This window comes from Tamandua tetradactyla, chromosome 12 (assembly GCF_023851605.1).
Source record: "Tamandua tetradactyla isolate mTamTet1 chromosome 12, mTamTet1.pri, whole genome shotgun sequence".
Taxonomy (NCBI): domain Eukaryota; kingdom Metazoa; phylum Chordata; class Mammalia; order Pilosa; family Myrmecophagidae; genus Tamandua; species Tamandua tetradactyla.
Window position 1 is genome coordinate 53,898,230 of NC_135338.1, and position 16,741 is coordinate 53,914,970.

Here is a 16,741-nt window from a genome sequence, read left to right on the forward strand (position 1 = left end):
ATGGAGGGGCCACGGCTGGCGTGCTGAGACGTGGGCTCACACTCCAGGCTGTCCCTCTGCTGCCACTGTGCCACCCAGGGCTGCACAAAGCCCAGCTCTGTTTCGGGTGGTAACGTGGACTTGAGTTGTGGGGTCTGCCTGGGGGCTGGACTCCCTCTCCCCACAGGAAAGCCCCGCAGACAGCTCATGACTCTAAATGGCACCAACCTCCCAGAGCAGAAAGAACAATTCACGACTCGGCCTGCCTGGCTCGGCCTCGGCCCACAATGGGCAGATTGTGCAGGCATCTCCACCGAGGGGGGAGTGGCCCTGTGCCCCAGGCGGTGGCCATGCTGAGGGTGACCTCACTCCACCCGGGCAGGGTCTGCTCCCTGGGACCTGGGCTGCCCCCACACGCCCCGCTCAGCCTCCTATCGCTTCACCATCGGATCACACCCACTGTGGGAGAGGCAATCCCAGAACAACGGCCTCGTCCTCAGGTGACCCTGAGTCGCTGACCCTTGTGCCTCTGGGAAGCTGTCATCCACTCTACTGAAGCCGATTTGAATAAAGTACAAGAAGTACTCCAGGCCACAACGCTTTGTAACTGCATGACCCTGGGCAAATGACTTCATTTCCTTGGGCCTCGGTTTTCTCATCTGAAAAAGGGGAAGTAATTCCATTTTCCCAAGGACTCTGGGGAGCAAGGGAGGTAAGAGATGTGACATGCCAAATGCAGACTGGGGAGGGAGGGGCGGGCTTGGCCACCCATGGCAACGCAAACTGCTCTCTGGAGTCCACTGTCCTTACTTGGACCGTCCCATCCAGGAGGCTCACACGCAGCTCATGTGCTGTCCCTGAAACCCAGAGAGTCATTTAGACTTTGTGCTGTTGCTTAACTTTTCATCCATTTAGATGTTATCCTCCTAATCAGACTGGAAGGCCCAGAGCAACAAAACCTTTTGTCTCTCTACTTCCATACCATGACTACAGCACACAGCAGAGCCCAGCGCCTGTGGCACTCAAACATCAGAGGGTGATGTGGCTGAGTCAGCACAGCTGTGACATTTTGAAGCCCCCTGAGGGTGGGCAGCAAAACCGAGCAGTGGTCTCCGGGCAGTGACTGCACATTGCCCATACCTACTAGCCTTCGGAGCTGGATACAGCCCTCGCCAGGCTGCCACCCTACCTTCACATCCGGGGTGTTCCCTGAGTGCCAGGCAGGGCAACTAAGGCCCGGGCCAGTCAGTGGGGGAGGGTGGAGCCAATATGGACCCAATGCCTGCTGACCCCCCACCCAGCCCTGCCTCTTCGGCTCCTAACAGCAAACACTTCCTCTTCCCTAATACAAAGTACTCAGTCCATCTGCGGACACTTCAGTGGTCACTGACACGTTGGCTTCAAGTACAACTGAAGCTCTCGGGTAAGGCCGGGGCAATGTGACTACTGTCCCGACAGCAGTTAATTAGTGCCATGCATGATCCTGACAGAGGGAGTGTTTGCTAAGAGCCGGCCGGACTGAATGCTTTACATGTGCTATCCTGTCAACCACCCTAAGTGCGAAGGGTAATAGCGGAAAACACGTGTGTGTATGTCTGTGTGTGTGTGTGTGTGCATGCATACATACAGCACTTAGTTCGTTTCAAAGCCTCGTGGTAAAGCAAGGAAGCAGCATAATTACTTTAAGAAGAAAAGAGGGCTGTGGGATGGCTAGGTGATTTCTCATCCACCTCTGGCTCCCTTGCCTGGAGGGACAGCCTGTTTCTAACCCTTGCAATCCATCCTGGCCACAAGGCTTGGTGTGGCTGATGGAATTCCAGAGCTTGTGGCATGCATCACATTCTGATCCTTCTGCCAGGACAGCTTGTCAGCAGCTGCCCCATCCTCCTGGGTTCCAGACACATAACAGCAAACAGCTAGCCCTCCACGGACAAATGGCAGAGGCCAGGAACAAGCCAGTGCTGAGCTCAGCTGCTGAGTTATGGGAGCTGTTTGTCATTGTGGCATAGCCTGGCTCATCCTGACCCATTAAAACCAGACGGGCCCTGGCAGCCATCGGGTCCCAGGCCCACAAGAGGAGAGACTGATGCCTATAGCTACCGAGCCAGCAAGAGGGGGGCCACAGTCTCTCTGTCCCCACCTGTGCCTGCTGTCCCCTGGTCAGGCCCCAGCAGAGGCCCACCACTCTCACTCAACAGGATAAATGGTCCTTGGTGCCAGTGTCAGACACTGCTCTGACATGCATCAACCCACCCAGTACTCCCAGGGCCCTAAGACGAGGGACGACTACGACTGTTGTCACCACTATATAGACAGTGGGCCCGAGGCACAGGGAAGTTAAGAGACTTCCACCAGCAGGAAATGTGGGGAGAACTTTGGACCCAGGCAGCAGTAGACAAAAGGTCAATCTGGGAGCGCTAGACATTTCCCCATAAATTAGCAGGGGATATGGGGACTGCTGAAGGCTGACTTACTACAATGTTTTCAGGCACAGTGAAGAATCAAAGTGGCAAAAGCTGGGCTCACTTCCTGCATCCATGAGGGCAAGGGGAGCGGCTGACCCTCACCCCAGATCCATCTTATACTATCACTCACCAGACGAGACCCGAGAGGTGAGTGGGCCTGAGACCCCCTGTGTGGGTCTGTGTATACTGGACAAGGCCTGAGCTGAAGGAGGGAACACTCAGGACCGAGGAGGGCCAGACTGAGGGTAGGGATCCTGCTCAGATTCCAACATCGGGAGCTCCCCCTTTGTCTCAAACAGCCAGACCCCTTCTAGAGGTTCCAGTAACCAACTGCCCTCACCTGTTCACAGACCAGCTTGCACTGGCACTTCTCCCCTTCTCAGCAGGGCCTCCCTCATTCCAATTAAGTCTGATTTTATCACTTCCCACTACCTGCAGGATAAAGCCCAAGTTCTCAAGTTTGGCATGGAAAAGCCCTCAGAGACCTCACCCAGCCTCTCTCTCTCCACACTTATCGTCACCTTGAGGCATCCCCACTCACCCGGCAGGCCCTACCTGCCTAAGCAACCCTCCTGGCCTCTTCTCTTCTTGCTTCCCAATCCCAACTGTCCAGCAAAGCCGCTGATTCCCCTCTTCCAACCCACTCGCACCTGCCAGAGGCTCAACCTGCAAAGGCCAGCACCTACCATGTTCTTTCCTTGACAAGTAAGGGACACTTCCTACTATCCAGCCATCATGTGTGGCAATGGGGACACCAGACAAACTGGAGGCAGACACAACAGGGGGCCCCCGTGCAGCCAAAGTGAAGGGACAGACAATAGCAAAGTATAAGGAAATGTGAACTTCCAAATGGTGTAAAGGAAAAGCACAGAGTTAATGAGGGCCTAGAACGGGAGATGTGACATTTGTGGGATAATCGGGGAAGACATTCCTCAGGAAGGGCCACCTTTGCAGATAGCTAGAGGCTGACTGGGAGGGGGAGATGGAGTTCCAGGCAAGGGAAGAGGCTATGGAAAAGACCCCATGGTGGGCAGGAGCCCAGAGCTTGAGCAGCTGTGGTGGGGGACTGAGTACGGGACCAAATAAGGCTAAGGAGGGAGACAACAGGACCATGTGGGCCCCAGGCCACCTTCAGGCCTCTGGTCTTTGCTGTAACAGCACCAAGAAGGCACAGAGGGAAGTGCTGGGAGCAGATCTGTGTTTGTTCTAACTCATCACTCCAGGAGTGGCAAGGGCAGGCAGCGGTTTGCCTGTCACCCCCATCCTGGACTGGGAACTCCCAACCTCCTTCCTGGGGCCCAGATGGCACTCAGCTAACACCTGCCGCTGCTGAGAAAGCTGCTTTTGCAGAATGTGTTCAAACAAATGGGAGTCTGCAGACCATGTGGGGGACAGGTCACATCCTTCCAGATAACCAAGGTGGGGGAAGGGGCATCAGTTTAGACTCAAAGCTCCTTCTTCTATGCCCCTCCAGGGAAACCCCAGGACAACCACCTGGAGAGCATAGCATGCTGCATGGAAGGCAATCCCGGTCACCCTTTAGGGCCATCCTGGGGCTGGACGATGCGGTAGTGGAAGAGGGTTGCACCCCAGCCATAGCAGACAGGGCGCTGTGGCTGCCACAGCGAGAAGGGGACTCCTGCTGCTCCCCGGTGAAGTCATCTGAGAGGCCTGCAGGGGACTTGGCAGGGACCCTCACCCCATCCCTGCACTGCCGCAGGGCTCCCAGGCCCTTTGCCCAGGTCTGTTCACTGATAAGCAAATCGGCACCAGGCTGCTGGCACCACATGGACCTTCGAGCAGAAAAACAACTGATTCATCCAGATGATTTCCCAAGCCAAGACATTTCAAGGCCAATCAAAAAAATAAAAAAAGGTGGGGGGGTGACTCTCTATGACAACCAGCTCTAACAATCTGCAATAAGCCCCCACCTAGTCCCTCCAGCATTCTGCCTCCAACCTGTCCACAAGGGCAAAACTCACAACCTCTCAGCTCTGAGAATTCCTCTCTATCCCTGAGGCTGAAGGCTTAGTGGTAGAAAGCTGGGGAGAGAAAGCCATGGGTGGGCAAAATGTTCCAGAGTTGTCAGGAACATCTCAGAAACTCATCTTCCTCTACCCCGACACTCCCCTTCACGGAGAGCCCCTCTGGGGCAGAGCATCCTGACTCTGTCTTATTGCTACACAGCAAAACAAGCAAAAGGCTGGGTCTGCAAACCAGGGCACTGCGCTCTGCTCCCTGCCTACACCCCACCTTGGAGGCTGACTCACTTCAGGCCAATCGCCCTGATCCCCAGCCCAAGGACCAGCCTCCTTGTTAGTTTCTCAGGCCTAAATATTGCAACAGAAAGATGACCACGACAGGCCTGGTGGGGATGAGGCTAGCGTCAGCGTGTCGGCTGCCCTGGGGGTGCGGCTCTGGACTCAGCCTCTTCTAGGTGGGGGCAGCGCCAGTGGATCGGCGCCAGGCCAGGCCCGTGCCTGATGGCCAGGAGGAAGACCTGCGGCCAGCCCTCACCCTGGTGGCCCCTAGACCCTCTTCCTGGGGCCTTGGGAAAGCACCACCCGTCACCCTCTTTCCCAAAGGATTGTTCTATTCACAAGGAAGGAAACTTCCTGCCTTATCAGATATCCGGCTGCAAGCTGAAGCTCTGCCTGCGGTGAAAACGTCTCCCAGAAATGCTGAGGCTAGTGGGACATCGGAAGGCCCCTGGTATGTGTCTGTGTGAACATGTGTGTCCTGACAGGACAGTCTCCAGGCACTGTCCAGGCACCCAGCCTAGACTCACCCTGGAAAGTACACTTTCTTCTTGCTCAGATTTTCTTTGGCCAAAAGCAGGAATGCATGGACATTTTCTCCTTTACTGTTCAGCAATGAGCTGCACTGGGCTGTGTGTCTGTGGGGGGAATGGGATGGGAGTTTCCTCCCGTGGGGGGCAGCTGTTCCATAACTGGGGCAGGCTGAGTGCCTGGGTCCTTTCTCTAATGACAGCAATAGTGGAGGTGGTGTAGGAGCAGCGGTGGCAGCAGCAGCAGCTATAAGCACTCAACAAACACTAGGCATTTTTCCATGCAGCAGCCTGCCCACCTTGAGAGAAAGGAATTATGGGAGAGCCCATTTCAGAGATGAGGAAACTGAGGCTCACATAGCTCCCAAGCTGCAGAAATGGGATTCACCTCCCAGATGGTCTGCCTTTGCTCTATCCCTCTCCTGAGAGGTAGCCCAGTAAGCAGGGAAGAGGCAGTGCAGATTCAAATCCCACCTCGGCCCCTCTCCAACTGTGCAAACTTGAGGAAGTGGTCCACTTCCTACGCTTTGGTTTCCTCATCTATAAAATGGGAATAATTGCATGTGTCCCATAGGAGTAAATGAGTTACTATCTATAAAATGCTTTAGAAATAGGTCTGACACATAATAATGCTCTGAGTTTTCTGCTATAATAATAATAATTGTTATAATTACTAACCATTATTCTGCCTTCCCAAAAAATATCTGACAGGCCCATGACTCAGCTTGGTTCTGTAGATGTGCCAGCCCTGCCCCAAGCTCACTGTGTTTCCCCAGAGGATATCACTTGCAGGTTCCTAGGCTTGTGAACAGGGTACCTGATGGCCTCCTTAGGACCAGAACCGAGTGAGGCAGGATTGGACAAACTGGTGGCAAGGAAGGTGCTGCTTTGCTTCTAACAGGCGTGAATAGGCCTGGCCTGGGGCTGCAGGGGCCACAATGCTGACACATGGAGCTACACCAGGACTGAAGTCACAGGGTCCCCAGGGGAGGTCGAAGGGCTGGCTCCCCGCAGCAACAGGTTCCCAAGAGTCAAAACTGACATGGCTCTATAGTACTGGCATAAAGATACATATGTTCACCAATGGAATCAAATAGAGTATTCAGATACACATCCTTTCATCTATGGACAATTGATCTTTGATAAGGCAGTCAAGCCAATTCACCTAGGACAGAACAGTCTCTTCAATAAATGGTGCCTGGAGAACTGGATATCCATATGCAAAAGAATGAAAGAGGATCCATATCTCACACCCTATACAAAAATTAACTCAAAATGGATCAAAGACCTAAACATAAGATTTAAGACCACAAAACTTTTAGAAGAAAATGCAGGGAAATAATCTTATTAATCTTATAAGATCTTACCCCCAAAGCACGAGCATTCAAGGAAGAAATAGATAAATGGGAACTCCTCAAAATTAAATACGTTTGTGCATCGAAGAACTCTGTCAAGGAAGTAAAAAGACAGCCTACACAATGGGAGACAATATTTGGAAATGATATATCAGATAAAGGTCTAGTATCCAGAATATATAAAGAGATTGTTCAACTCAACAACAAAAAGACAAACAACCCAATTACAAAATAGGCAAAAGACATGAACAGACACTTCTCAGAAGAAGAAATACAAATGGCTAAAAGACACATGAAAAGATGCTCAACTGCCCTGGCCATTAGGGAAATACAAATCAAAACCACAATGAGATATCATCTCACACCCATCAGAGTGGCCATTATCAAAACAGAAAAAGACAAGTGCTGGAGAGGATATGGAGAAAGAGGCACACTTATCCACTGTTGGTGGGAATGTAAAATGGTACAAATGCCATGGAAGGCAGTTTGGCGGTTCCTCAGGAAGCGATGTATAGAATTGCCATATGATCCGGCAATACCATTGAAAGGTATCTACTCAGAGGAGATGAACGCAAGGACACAAATGGACATTTGCACACCAATGTTTACAGCAGCATTATTTACAATTCCCAAGAGATGGAAACAGCCCAAAAGTCCATCAACAGAGGAGTGGCTAAACAAGCTGTGATATATACATACAATGGAATATTACACAGCTGTAAGACAGAATAAAGTCATGAAACATGTAACAACATGGATAGACCTGAGGACATTATGCTGAATGAGATTAGTCAGAAACAAAAGGACAAATACTGTATGGTCTCACTGATATGAAATAACATTAATGAAATAAATTGGAGAATTTCAGTTAAGAACAGAGGCCATCGAGAGAGAAATAGGGTAAATATTGGGTAATTAGAGCTGAAGGGATACAGATTGTGCAACAGGGCTGATTGAAAAATTCAGAAATGGATAGCACAATACTACCTAATTGTAGCACAATAATGTTATACACTCAATGAAGCTGAATGTGAGAATGATAGAGGAAGGAGGGCTGGGGGCACATATAAACCAGAAGGAAAGATAGACGATTGATTTGAACAGTGAATAAAAAAGTTTTTGCAAAATCCCCTTGGGGGAATAGCGAGAAAGCGGGAAAATTCAACTTCCCCATTTGGAGAATTCTTGATATTCTCACAAGCAGTGGGGACAACCAAATCAATAGGCCGAGCCCTCAATCTTGGGGGTTGTTTATATGAAACTTATCCCTGCAAAGGATAGACTAAGCCTACTTAAAATTAGGCCTAAGAGTCACCCCCCAGAGAACCTCTTCTGTTGCTCAGATGTGGCCTATCTCTCTCTCAGCCAACCAGGCAGACAAATTCACTGCTCTCCCGCCTCTACCCCATGTGGGACATGACTCCTAGGGGTGTAAACTTCCCTGGCAACATGAGAAAGAAATCCTAGAATGAGCTGGTACTCAGCATCAAGGGATTGAGAAAGCCTTCTTGACCGAAAGGGGGAAAAGAGAAATGAGACAAAATAAAGCGTCGTGGCTGAGAGATTTCAAACAGAGTTGAGAGGTTATCCTGGAGGTTATTCTTATGCATTTTATAGATGGTCCCTTTTTAATTTAAAGTGTATTAGAGAGGCTAGAGGGAAGTGCCTGAAACTGTAGAGCTGTGTTCCAGTAGCCATGCTTCTTGAAGATGCTTGTTTAATGATACAGCTTTCACAATGTGACTATGTGAGTGTGAAAACCTTGTGTTTGATGCTTCTCGTATCTATGATATTGACAGATGAGTAAAAAAATATGAAGGAAAAAAAAAAAACTGACGTGGCTCTGCCCCTTGCAAGCTGGGTCCCAGCACGTGCTCCTGAATCTCAATTTCCCCAGTTATAAAACAGGCTGGCGAATCCTGCCCTGAGGGTTTATAGGGCTTACACGAGGCATAGTGGGTGAGCTCTGATCAGCCCAGTGCTGGCACGGCTGGGGCTCGACAGGCATTCATCCGCCTTGTCCACTCTCTGACCCCCATGGCTGGAAGAGCACGAGGCACAGAGTTAAGGCACATTATCAGCATTGCGTCATCTACTCCCCCTCATATCTACTCCTATTATTACCAGCATTTTACAAAGAAGAGGCTCAAGGTGATCATGGGCTTCCCACAGTCTTTCCCATACCCTCCAGGCCTGCAAAAGCTGTCCAGAAAGTGGCAGGGACTTCAGTCTGCTGGCAGGCTGGAGGACCCCCAGAGGGAGGGGGAAGCACGAGCAGGCTGCAACAGAATGCGGGAAGCTGTGGCAGGGAGTTGGCCAAGGAAGCGGGAGGAAGCCACAGGGAGGCAAGGTAGGCTAAGGTTGTTAACCCTTAACACATTTGATGAAGAAAAGTATGGTCAGCCTGGTGGCTACTCTGTGAACGGGGAGGTGAGTGAGAGTTCCCTTTGTCCTCATAAAGAAAAACAGGATGTCTAGCCTCTGTTTTATCATGCACCAAAAAGCGCTAGCTCAAGCATCCCTTTCCCCTTGGGGGGCCCCCTAGAGTGGCCACTCTTTCAGTTGCATTTCCACTGATAATATGACTTTGTTTTTCATGACCCCTGCATTGCTTTCCAGAGGAATGAATCACATTCTTGTCTACAACTGAAAGCCTGGGGTAAGTCAGCAGCAGAAAAAGCAGTCCCATGTGAAGGGCAAATCGTTCAAAGGGCTGGAACCTGGGAGGCTGGTGGGGAAATGGGGCAGGAAGGAGGGAGAGCCAAGGGGATTTGTATTCCATCAGCTCAGGAAGACATTTCAACCCATGTCCAAAGACAAGCAAGTAGGGGTCAATGTGCTGAACACAGAGGGGGGCTCTTTGCCGAGGCGAGGGTGGCTGGGCCAACTCAAAAGCCCTTGGGGATCCCTTTCTCCAAGTGTAGCAAAAAAAAAAAAAAATCACTGTCAATTCAGAGCCACCAGTAACGGTGGGTGTCCAGGCTGAGGATGTGGAGGCTCCACCAGGACTCAGCAGTGAACAGTGTCCGCACGGACAGGGGATGGGAGACAGGTGCGTCAGGCATGACCGGCTCAGGTCCCAAAGTCTAGCACAGAGATGGGTGCCCCAGCCAGGAAGGACCTGCCCGCTAGATTGGCTCCCGTCACAGGGAGGCCCATTCCTACGGACCACACAGCAAGACAGATGCTACAGCTTTGCCAACCACACAGAGCCTTACGGGGCCTTCTGTCGGCCTCCCATGGCTCCCCACTCCCCACCCCCACGCACCTGGAACCTGTGCACCAGCTCCAGGGACTGGCTGTCGTTCTGGTCGGCTTCGAGGATGACATCAGTCAGCTTGTGGATGATGACATCCAGGGGGCCCTGCTCCTCGATTGGCCGGTTCAGATTGAGCTGTGAGGGGGGCACAATGAAGAAGAATAACTTTAGCGCCCAAGCCCACTACCCTCATCCAGTCCCAACCCCTACAAGACCCTTGGCCCTCCCTGCAGCCCCTAGAGAAAGAGGGGACACCAAGAGGGCCGGCACTCATGGAAAACCCGATGGGACTTCTCTACAATCCTGTAACTCGCCTCTCCCGCCACTGCCTCGACAGCAAGTGCCACGTTTGTACTTCTGCTCCCCAAACTCCATGCTATCCAGGAGGGAACCTGGGTGGTGAAGTGTCAAGAGAGAGAGAGCACATAAGCAGATCCAACGTGCCTCAAAACCTAGATGCTTCAACCAGTAAGGAAACTGGGGCTCAGAGAGGTTAAGCAATGCAACTAGAGTCACACAGTCTGATCTGAACTAGGAATTGGCAAACTCCAAGGTCATTCTTCTTTCTATGAAACTATAGTGTCTGAAAAGCTGAGCTCTTTGTGAATCTAGGAGACAAGCGGCTCGCACTTCGTGCTGCAATCTGGCTCATGATGACGAGGTGAAGAGCAGCACTGCCTGGGATCTGTCAAGCACTGCAGGCCCCACTCCATGGGGGATGTGTTCATTCTGTCAAAAACACGGGGTCAGGAAGGTCAGGCCCGAAGGGAGCCAGGCTGCCGGCTGACTGACAGTCAGCGCAAGCTGACCTTGGACAGTGGCACCTGCCAACAGGTGGAGCGCAAAACCCCGTCCTCAGCCACCAGACTCCTGCCACCAAGAACACACCCACTCGCTCACCAGCCTCAATGGGCAGCAGCACCAGCCAGTACCTAGATGACCCCTGGACAGTGACTGTGAGCCCCACCCACATCCACTCCCAAGTAAGGCTCCCTGCAGGAAGCAAAGCCAACTTCTTCAGAGTCCTGAGTCAAGAAATCACAATGGGGCGGGCCGCGGTGGCTCAGCGGGCAAAGTGCTTGCCTGCTATGCCGGAGGACCTCGGTTCGATTCCCGGCCCCAGCCCATGTAACGAAAACGGAGAAACAAAATACAATAAAACAAGAAAATGTTTAAAAGATGTTTCCCTTTCTTCCTCTCTTCCTTCCTTCTATCCTTCCTTCCTTCTCTCTGTCTTTCCTTTAAAAAAAAAAAAAAAAAAAAAGAAATCACAATGACAGCTTCAAACATCCAATCTCAGTAGGCACTGTACTGCAAGCTTACATTCATTTATTTCACCTTATCTTCCAATCACACTAGGAGGAATTACTTTACAAATGCTTTAAGCAGAGAACAGAGACCTTAGATCACCTGCTAGGATCCCCTAGCTAGGAAGAGGCGGGGCCAGGAGTGGACCTGGATGTGAAATTATGCTTGCTGTTTGGTTTTACAGACTCCTCTCCTTCACCCCTGGCGCCCTCTATGCCCTCCTGTCTTCTGGCCAAGACTGGCTGTCTGGAGGCATCAGAAGAAGACCAGAGAGAGAAGGCAAGAGAAGGGCCAGAGCTTGTGTGCCCCCGTGGCTCTGGCAAACCCCCGGCCCCTCAGGCTCCAGGGTGGGGACAGCCCGTCACTCTGTCACTGGTCAGCTGTGAGGACAGTCATTTCTCATTAGTTCCCTTGACCAGCTCACATCTCGTGTCAGCCCCTGATTTAAACCCATTTTCATTTAAATCTTTGGAATATGCCAGCTCCTTCCTGCTGGGTTGTTGATGCCCATCACGCCTCTTTTATATTATCAGCCACAAAAGATATTAAGGGATTTTGCCTGCTTAAATGAAACATTAAAATTTCTCTAGACCAACCAATGACAAGAATACTAAAGAAGCCTCTTCACTCCCCGTGGTGACTGTGCACAAAACAGAACAGCGCCCACAGCAGGCCAGCCAGAAGCTGACCACGTCTCCCAGGAGTTCAGAGGGGTGGAGGAGGTGCAGAGGCGAGGAGAGGAAGAACAGGCATTTGTTCACCCTCCAGCCAGCCCGGGAACTGGGTGACCTTCCCAGACCAGCCCACCAACACCCACAGCTAGACCAGTGCCGCTGGGGCTTGGCCTGAGGCCGTCCATAGTGCCCAGGGACTCTGCCCATTTGCCAAGCGGCTGGGGTCAGAGAGCTAAGGTGCACATGCCCAATCCACCATCCCTCTGGGCCTCAGTTTCCCCTTTCATAAAAGGAGAAAACTGCAAAGACCTCTCTGTTTCTATCTGCAGATTCTGTCTTCCATTCCCAACCTGTCTTCCCAGAAGAAGCAGAATATGAACAAAGGTGAAGAAGCCAGTGGGATATGTAACTCCAGCAAGGAAGAACAGGCTCTCTCAAGGTGCCGGGGACACAGATCCATTTTCCCTGCGGCCTGCAGCTCCACTGTGACAAGGACCATAATTAAGGAGCCAGCATTTCCAGATCAAGACAGCTACTGGTCAGTGAGGTGACGCTGGGCAGTGTGTCCCCTTGGGCTAGCAGAGCTGCCATCCCTGCTGCCATGCACATCACCAGAGAATCTCCTGGTTCTCCTGTGCAACACAAGGCAGGACAGAAATCAACCTGAGAGGGGCCTTGGAGTCCCCCATAGGTTTGGGAAGGGGGCAGGCAGAGGTGCTGCCCCCGGCTCTACCCCCACCTGGGGCCTGCAAATCTGCAGACCAGGGGCTCTTTGGAAAATAAGCTCTCCATGTTCTGTTCCCGGCCGCTCTGCTGAAGGTAAACAATTGCGTTCTGGAAGCCAGCCATCTCCCGTTGTGTATTTCCAAGCATTTTTATGCCAGTCAACGCTTTCACGAGAATAGCGACTTGGAACACCAATCAGGCCAGCCCGGTCCCCCGGCAGCCGACTCTCCACCAGCGTCCTTGCTGCGGCCCTCAAAGGTTCTCCCAGCACCCACTTTCCCACAGTTGGCCAGCCCCTGTCAAGATCACCAGAAGGGGGTTCAGTCTCTCCCCACTGACAACGAGAGCTGATCAGCCCCCAGCACTGCCCCAGGAAAGGGTGACTCACAGCCCAGGTGCACCATGGGAAGAGGGGATCCCTTGGGGTGGGATGACACAGAGTGGGGAGAGTGAGGATAACACGGAGGGGAGGACAGGCAAGGACAGACAGCGTGGGGGGACAGAGCAGGACGGGCAGAGCAGGGGGGACAGGACAGGGACAGACAGCGTGGGGGGACAGAGCAGGGGGGACAGTGTGAGGGACAGAGCAGGGGGGACAGGACAGGGACAGACAGCGTGGGGAGACAGGACAAGGGGACAGCATGGGAGGACAGAACAGGGGTGGACAGCATGGGGGGAAAGAGCTGGGGGGACAGAGCAGGGGGGGACAGAGAGGGGAGGACAGAGAGGGGAGGACAACACAGGGATGGAAAGCAGGGGGGGACAGAGTGGGGGGACAGTGCAGAGGGAGATGGAGAGGAGGAGGGGATACTACAGAGGGGACAGCACAAGGCGGACACTGTGAGGGGTGAGAGTGGCCACAAGAGGGGACTGTACAGAAGAGGAGACAGCCTGGAGGGGAGGCTGGGGAGGACCAAGCAGAGGCCCTGTCCCTCAGACTGGGGGAGTGGGGGGGGACGGGTTGTGGGCCCAGGGGGAAGTGAACCCATTTCCGTTTGTTAGTCTGTTTTTCTGACCATACTAAGGGTCTGACGTACGTCTCTCGGTAAGCACCACAGCCTGTCCACCCAGGACACCATGTTTCCAAGTGACACCAGCCTGCAGAGCCAGCTCCAGGTTCTGTTCTGTGCGGTGCCCAGAGTTCAGAACTCAGAGAAAACAAGGGGCCACTGTTCATCTCATGACCAGGGCAGCCGGGGTGGGGGCGTGCGGGAGAAAGGCCTGCAAACCCCAGAGGCCTGAGAGTCACCTCCGACTTTCCAAACCACGAACCCAGCGATGCCCAGTCCGGTCTCCGAGGGGAATGCGGCGCTGCCACCAGCCCCTCCCTGTCCCTGTGCAGACAGAAGGGGGGCCGCGCGGCCAAGCCTGGAGAACATCCCAGCACAGCGGTTTCCGGGCCGGCACGAGGTCCTGGCTGCTCGGGCCTGATGCCCTGGCCATAACCTGAGGCTGCCGCCAACTACACCCACGCCTCCCGGGCTGCCGCGGGGCTCACGGGATTCCAGGCATCACAGACGCCAGGAGCAAGCGGCACTCCAGGTTCCTCATGACCACTCCTGCAGCTACCTGCTCAGTCCTTAGCTTGACAAGGATCTTCTGGGCCCCTGCTGTGCTGCAGGCACAGCTGCGGAAGGGAGGGGTCAGCCCACCCCTGCCCTCACAGAACTCGCAGTGTGTTTTATAGTCTTCTCGGTTCACCTTGGAGCAGGCCTGGGTGATTGACTAATCCATACATGGGTCCATGTCCCAGACAGGAGATGCTGTATCTCTACCTGAGCATCCTCTGCCTGAGATGTCCCTTCTCCCTGCATCCCCTGTTCATGGAACAGCCTCTTACTTCCCTTCCAAGCTTCAGCTCAGAAATTCAATCCTTTCTCAGGCTTCTTAGCTCAACCCACCCCAGACGGAAAGCATGAATGCCTCCCCTTCAAGAGTTCCCAGGACCCTGTGCACATCCCTCCAGGAGCCCTTTGCACTTCTCTCCAGGATTGTGCTAAAACTCCTGGTTATAAGGTCACTTCTCGAACTCTGTGTCCTCAACAGGACTTTGAGATGCCCAAAGTGAGGACAAAGAGCTGGTGTTCCTTGGATTGAGGACAGTGGCTCCAGGTACAAGCTCAGTTAATACTTGCAAAATGTATCGGATGCCTTCAAGGACAATGCAGGCCTGGTGTGAGGGAGATCAGCACAGGGTAACTCTCTCGTGCTAAGAAGTTAGCAAGGGCATCCTGAAGGAGGTGGCGCCTAGGCCAAGCCACAAAGGAGGAAGGGGGAAGATAAGGATCCAGAGATGAGTTGGGGAAGGAAGGTACTATGCAGATAGAGGGGCAGCCACAGGGCTGTGGTACTCACCTGCTTTAGATACTCTCAACACTGCATTAGGTATCTAAACTGCAAACACCATGGGTGCTCCAGGCAACAATCTCTGTGGAAAGAGTTTTCCTACAGCACTAATGTGACTGACACCATGGGAGGGGTGTCCGTGACACAATCATTCAACAAACAGCTTCCCTTGAGCAATGAGGTGGACACAGTGGGGCTGCACATCCCAGCCTCCTTTCTGGCTGGGTAGCTATGTGACAGTTCTGGCAAATGCAATGTTTTACCTCACACTTTTATGGGCCTGGCCCATAAAAACCCCCCATGAGAGCTTTTTGGGCCTCAACTGCATGCTGGAAGGAGATCCTGTAGAAGACGCCGAGGTCCCGGGGGGTTGGCGATGCTGAGGTGAGGAGGCATGGGGCAGACCAGAATTGTACTGTGATATGAACAACTGATAAATCTTTACTCGGTTATACCAAGAGTTCGGGGTTGAATGGCACAGCAGTTAGCTTACCCTGTCTAATACAAATCAAAAAGGGTAGAGCATATATGGGACGGGGGGAAGAGGAGAGAGGCCACTGAGGCAAGGGTGGGCCAAGAGGAAATGAAAAGCAGAGGCTTCCAGCTCCAGCTCCAATTCCCCAGGGCCCACTGGGCAGAACTTCCACTCTCCTTTCTCTCCCAAACCTCCTCACATGCTGCCCTGCTATGATCACTAACAGGCAAGGTTTGAAAGAAACATAAAACCCACCCTGGGGCTCATCAGGGAGACTGGGAACTCAGAGAAACCAGCTTCCCACACCTGTGCTGGGGGATGCGCATCCTTTCTGGTCCTTGGAGTCCTTTGCTGTAATGCAGAGTGTTACATGTGGAGGCTCAGGGCCACTTGAAACTTCTATGACTCTCCAAGCGGCCCAAACAGGCTGCAACTGACTTCTAGGCTCAAAAAGCCACAAGTATAGCCAGTGTGGGCCCCAGAACCATATAAGGACAGGTCTGCTGATCATTTCAGGTGCCTCTGGGAACCTCTGTCTCCTCATCTTTAAAGCGAAAAGCCTTGTTATCCTACCAAGAGCAGGCAGCTCTCACACACTCGCTCAGTGCCAGGATTTGTTCTGAGCACTTCATAATAATTACCCCATTCAACTCTCCCAAACTGTTAGGCAGTGAGTGAGGCACAGAGAGGTTGGTTAACTGGCTGGAGGTCTCATGGCTTCATGCCCCTCCTGATAGTGCCAGCCAGTGACTACAGAGCACTTGATAAATGTCAGCCATGATTTTTCTTTCCTATTCTTACTATTCATGCTATGACTGACCAGTGGAAATGTCCTTGACATTCTGACAATAAGAGTTTGCTGACTAGTCAAGGACAGGCCAGAATTCGAATTCTGGAAAACCTCGATCACTCCTACTGGCCCATATAAGACTCTTCAAAATGTGTGCTGCCAGGTTAAAATTTACTGTCATTGTTGATGACAGTAACTAACATTTAAGAAGTTCTTAGCTGGACCCCATACTCTGCTCACAAGCATGTGATACAAGAAATACAGGCGAGGATATGAAGTCACAGAGAGGTTAAGTAACTTGCTCAAAGTTACACAGTAAATGCTGCACTGGAATCCAGTCTCTCCCCGGCAAAACCAGACAATGAACCCGTAAACCAAAAGGCTTTCTGGGTGCCTGGGGCTGTCCTTTCTCCCCCTTCTGCCTCAATTCACCCCCTAGTAGTAGTATTTTCAGCTTGATTTCAGATGGGAGTCACTAGATTAAAAGTTTTCTCTCAACCAAGGGCCTAGACAAAAGGCACATGGGCTTAAGCCTGACATATCCCTCTGCAGTCTCCAAGGATCTGAGCATCTGGG

General features: G+C 52.3%; 1 protein-coding gene across 4 annotated transcripts in view; it reads right to left on the reverse strand.

Annotated features, from left to right (window-relative positions):
* ITPK1 (inositol-tetrakisphosphate 1-kinase) overlaps nt 1-16,741 on the reverse strand; it is a 175,195-nt gene that overhangs the window by 69,751 nt on the left and 88,703 nt on the right. For all 4 annotated transcript variants that reach the window (XM_077123403.1, XM_077123406.1, XM_077123402.1 and 1 more), the window contains one exon: nt 9,856-9,981. In XM_077123403.1, the coding sequence (XP_076979518.1) occupies nt 9,856-9,981 (126 nt within the window). The remainder of the gene's footprint in view (nt 1-9,855; nt 9,982-16,741) is intronic.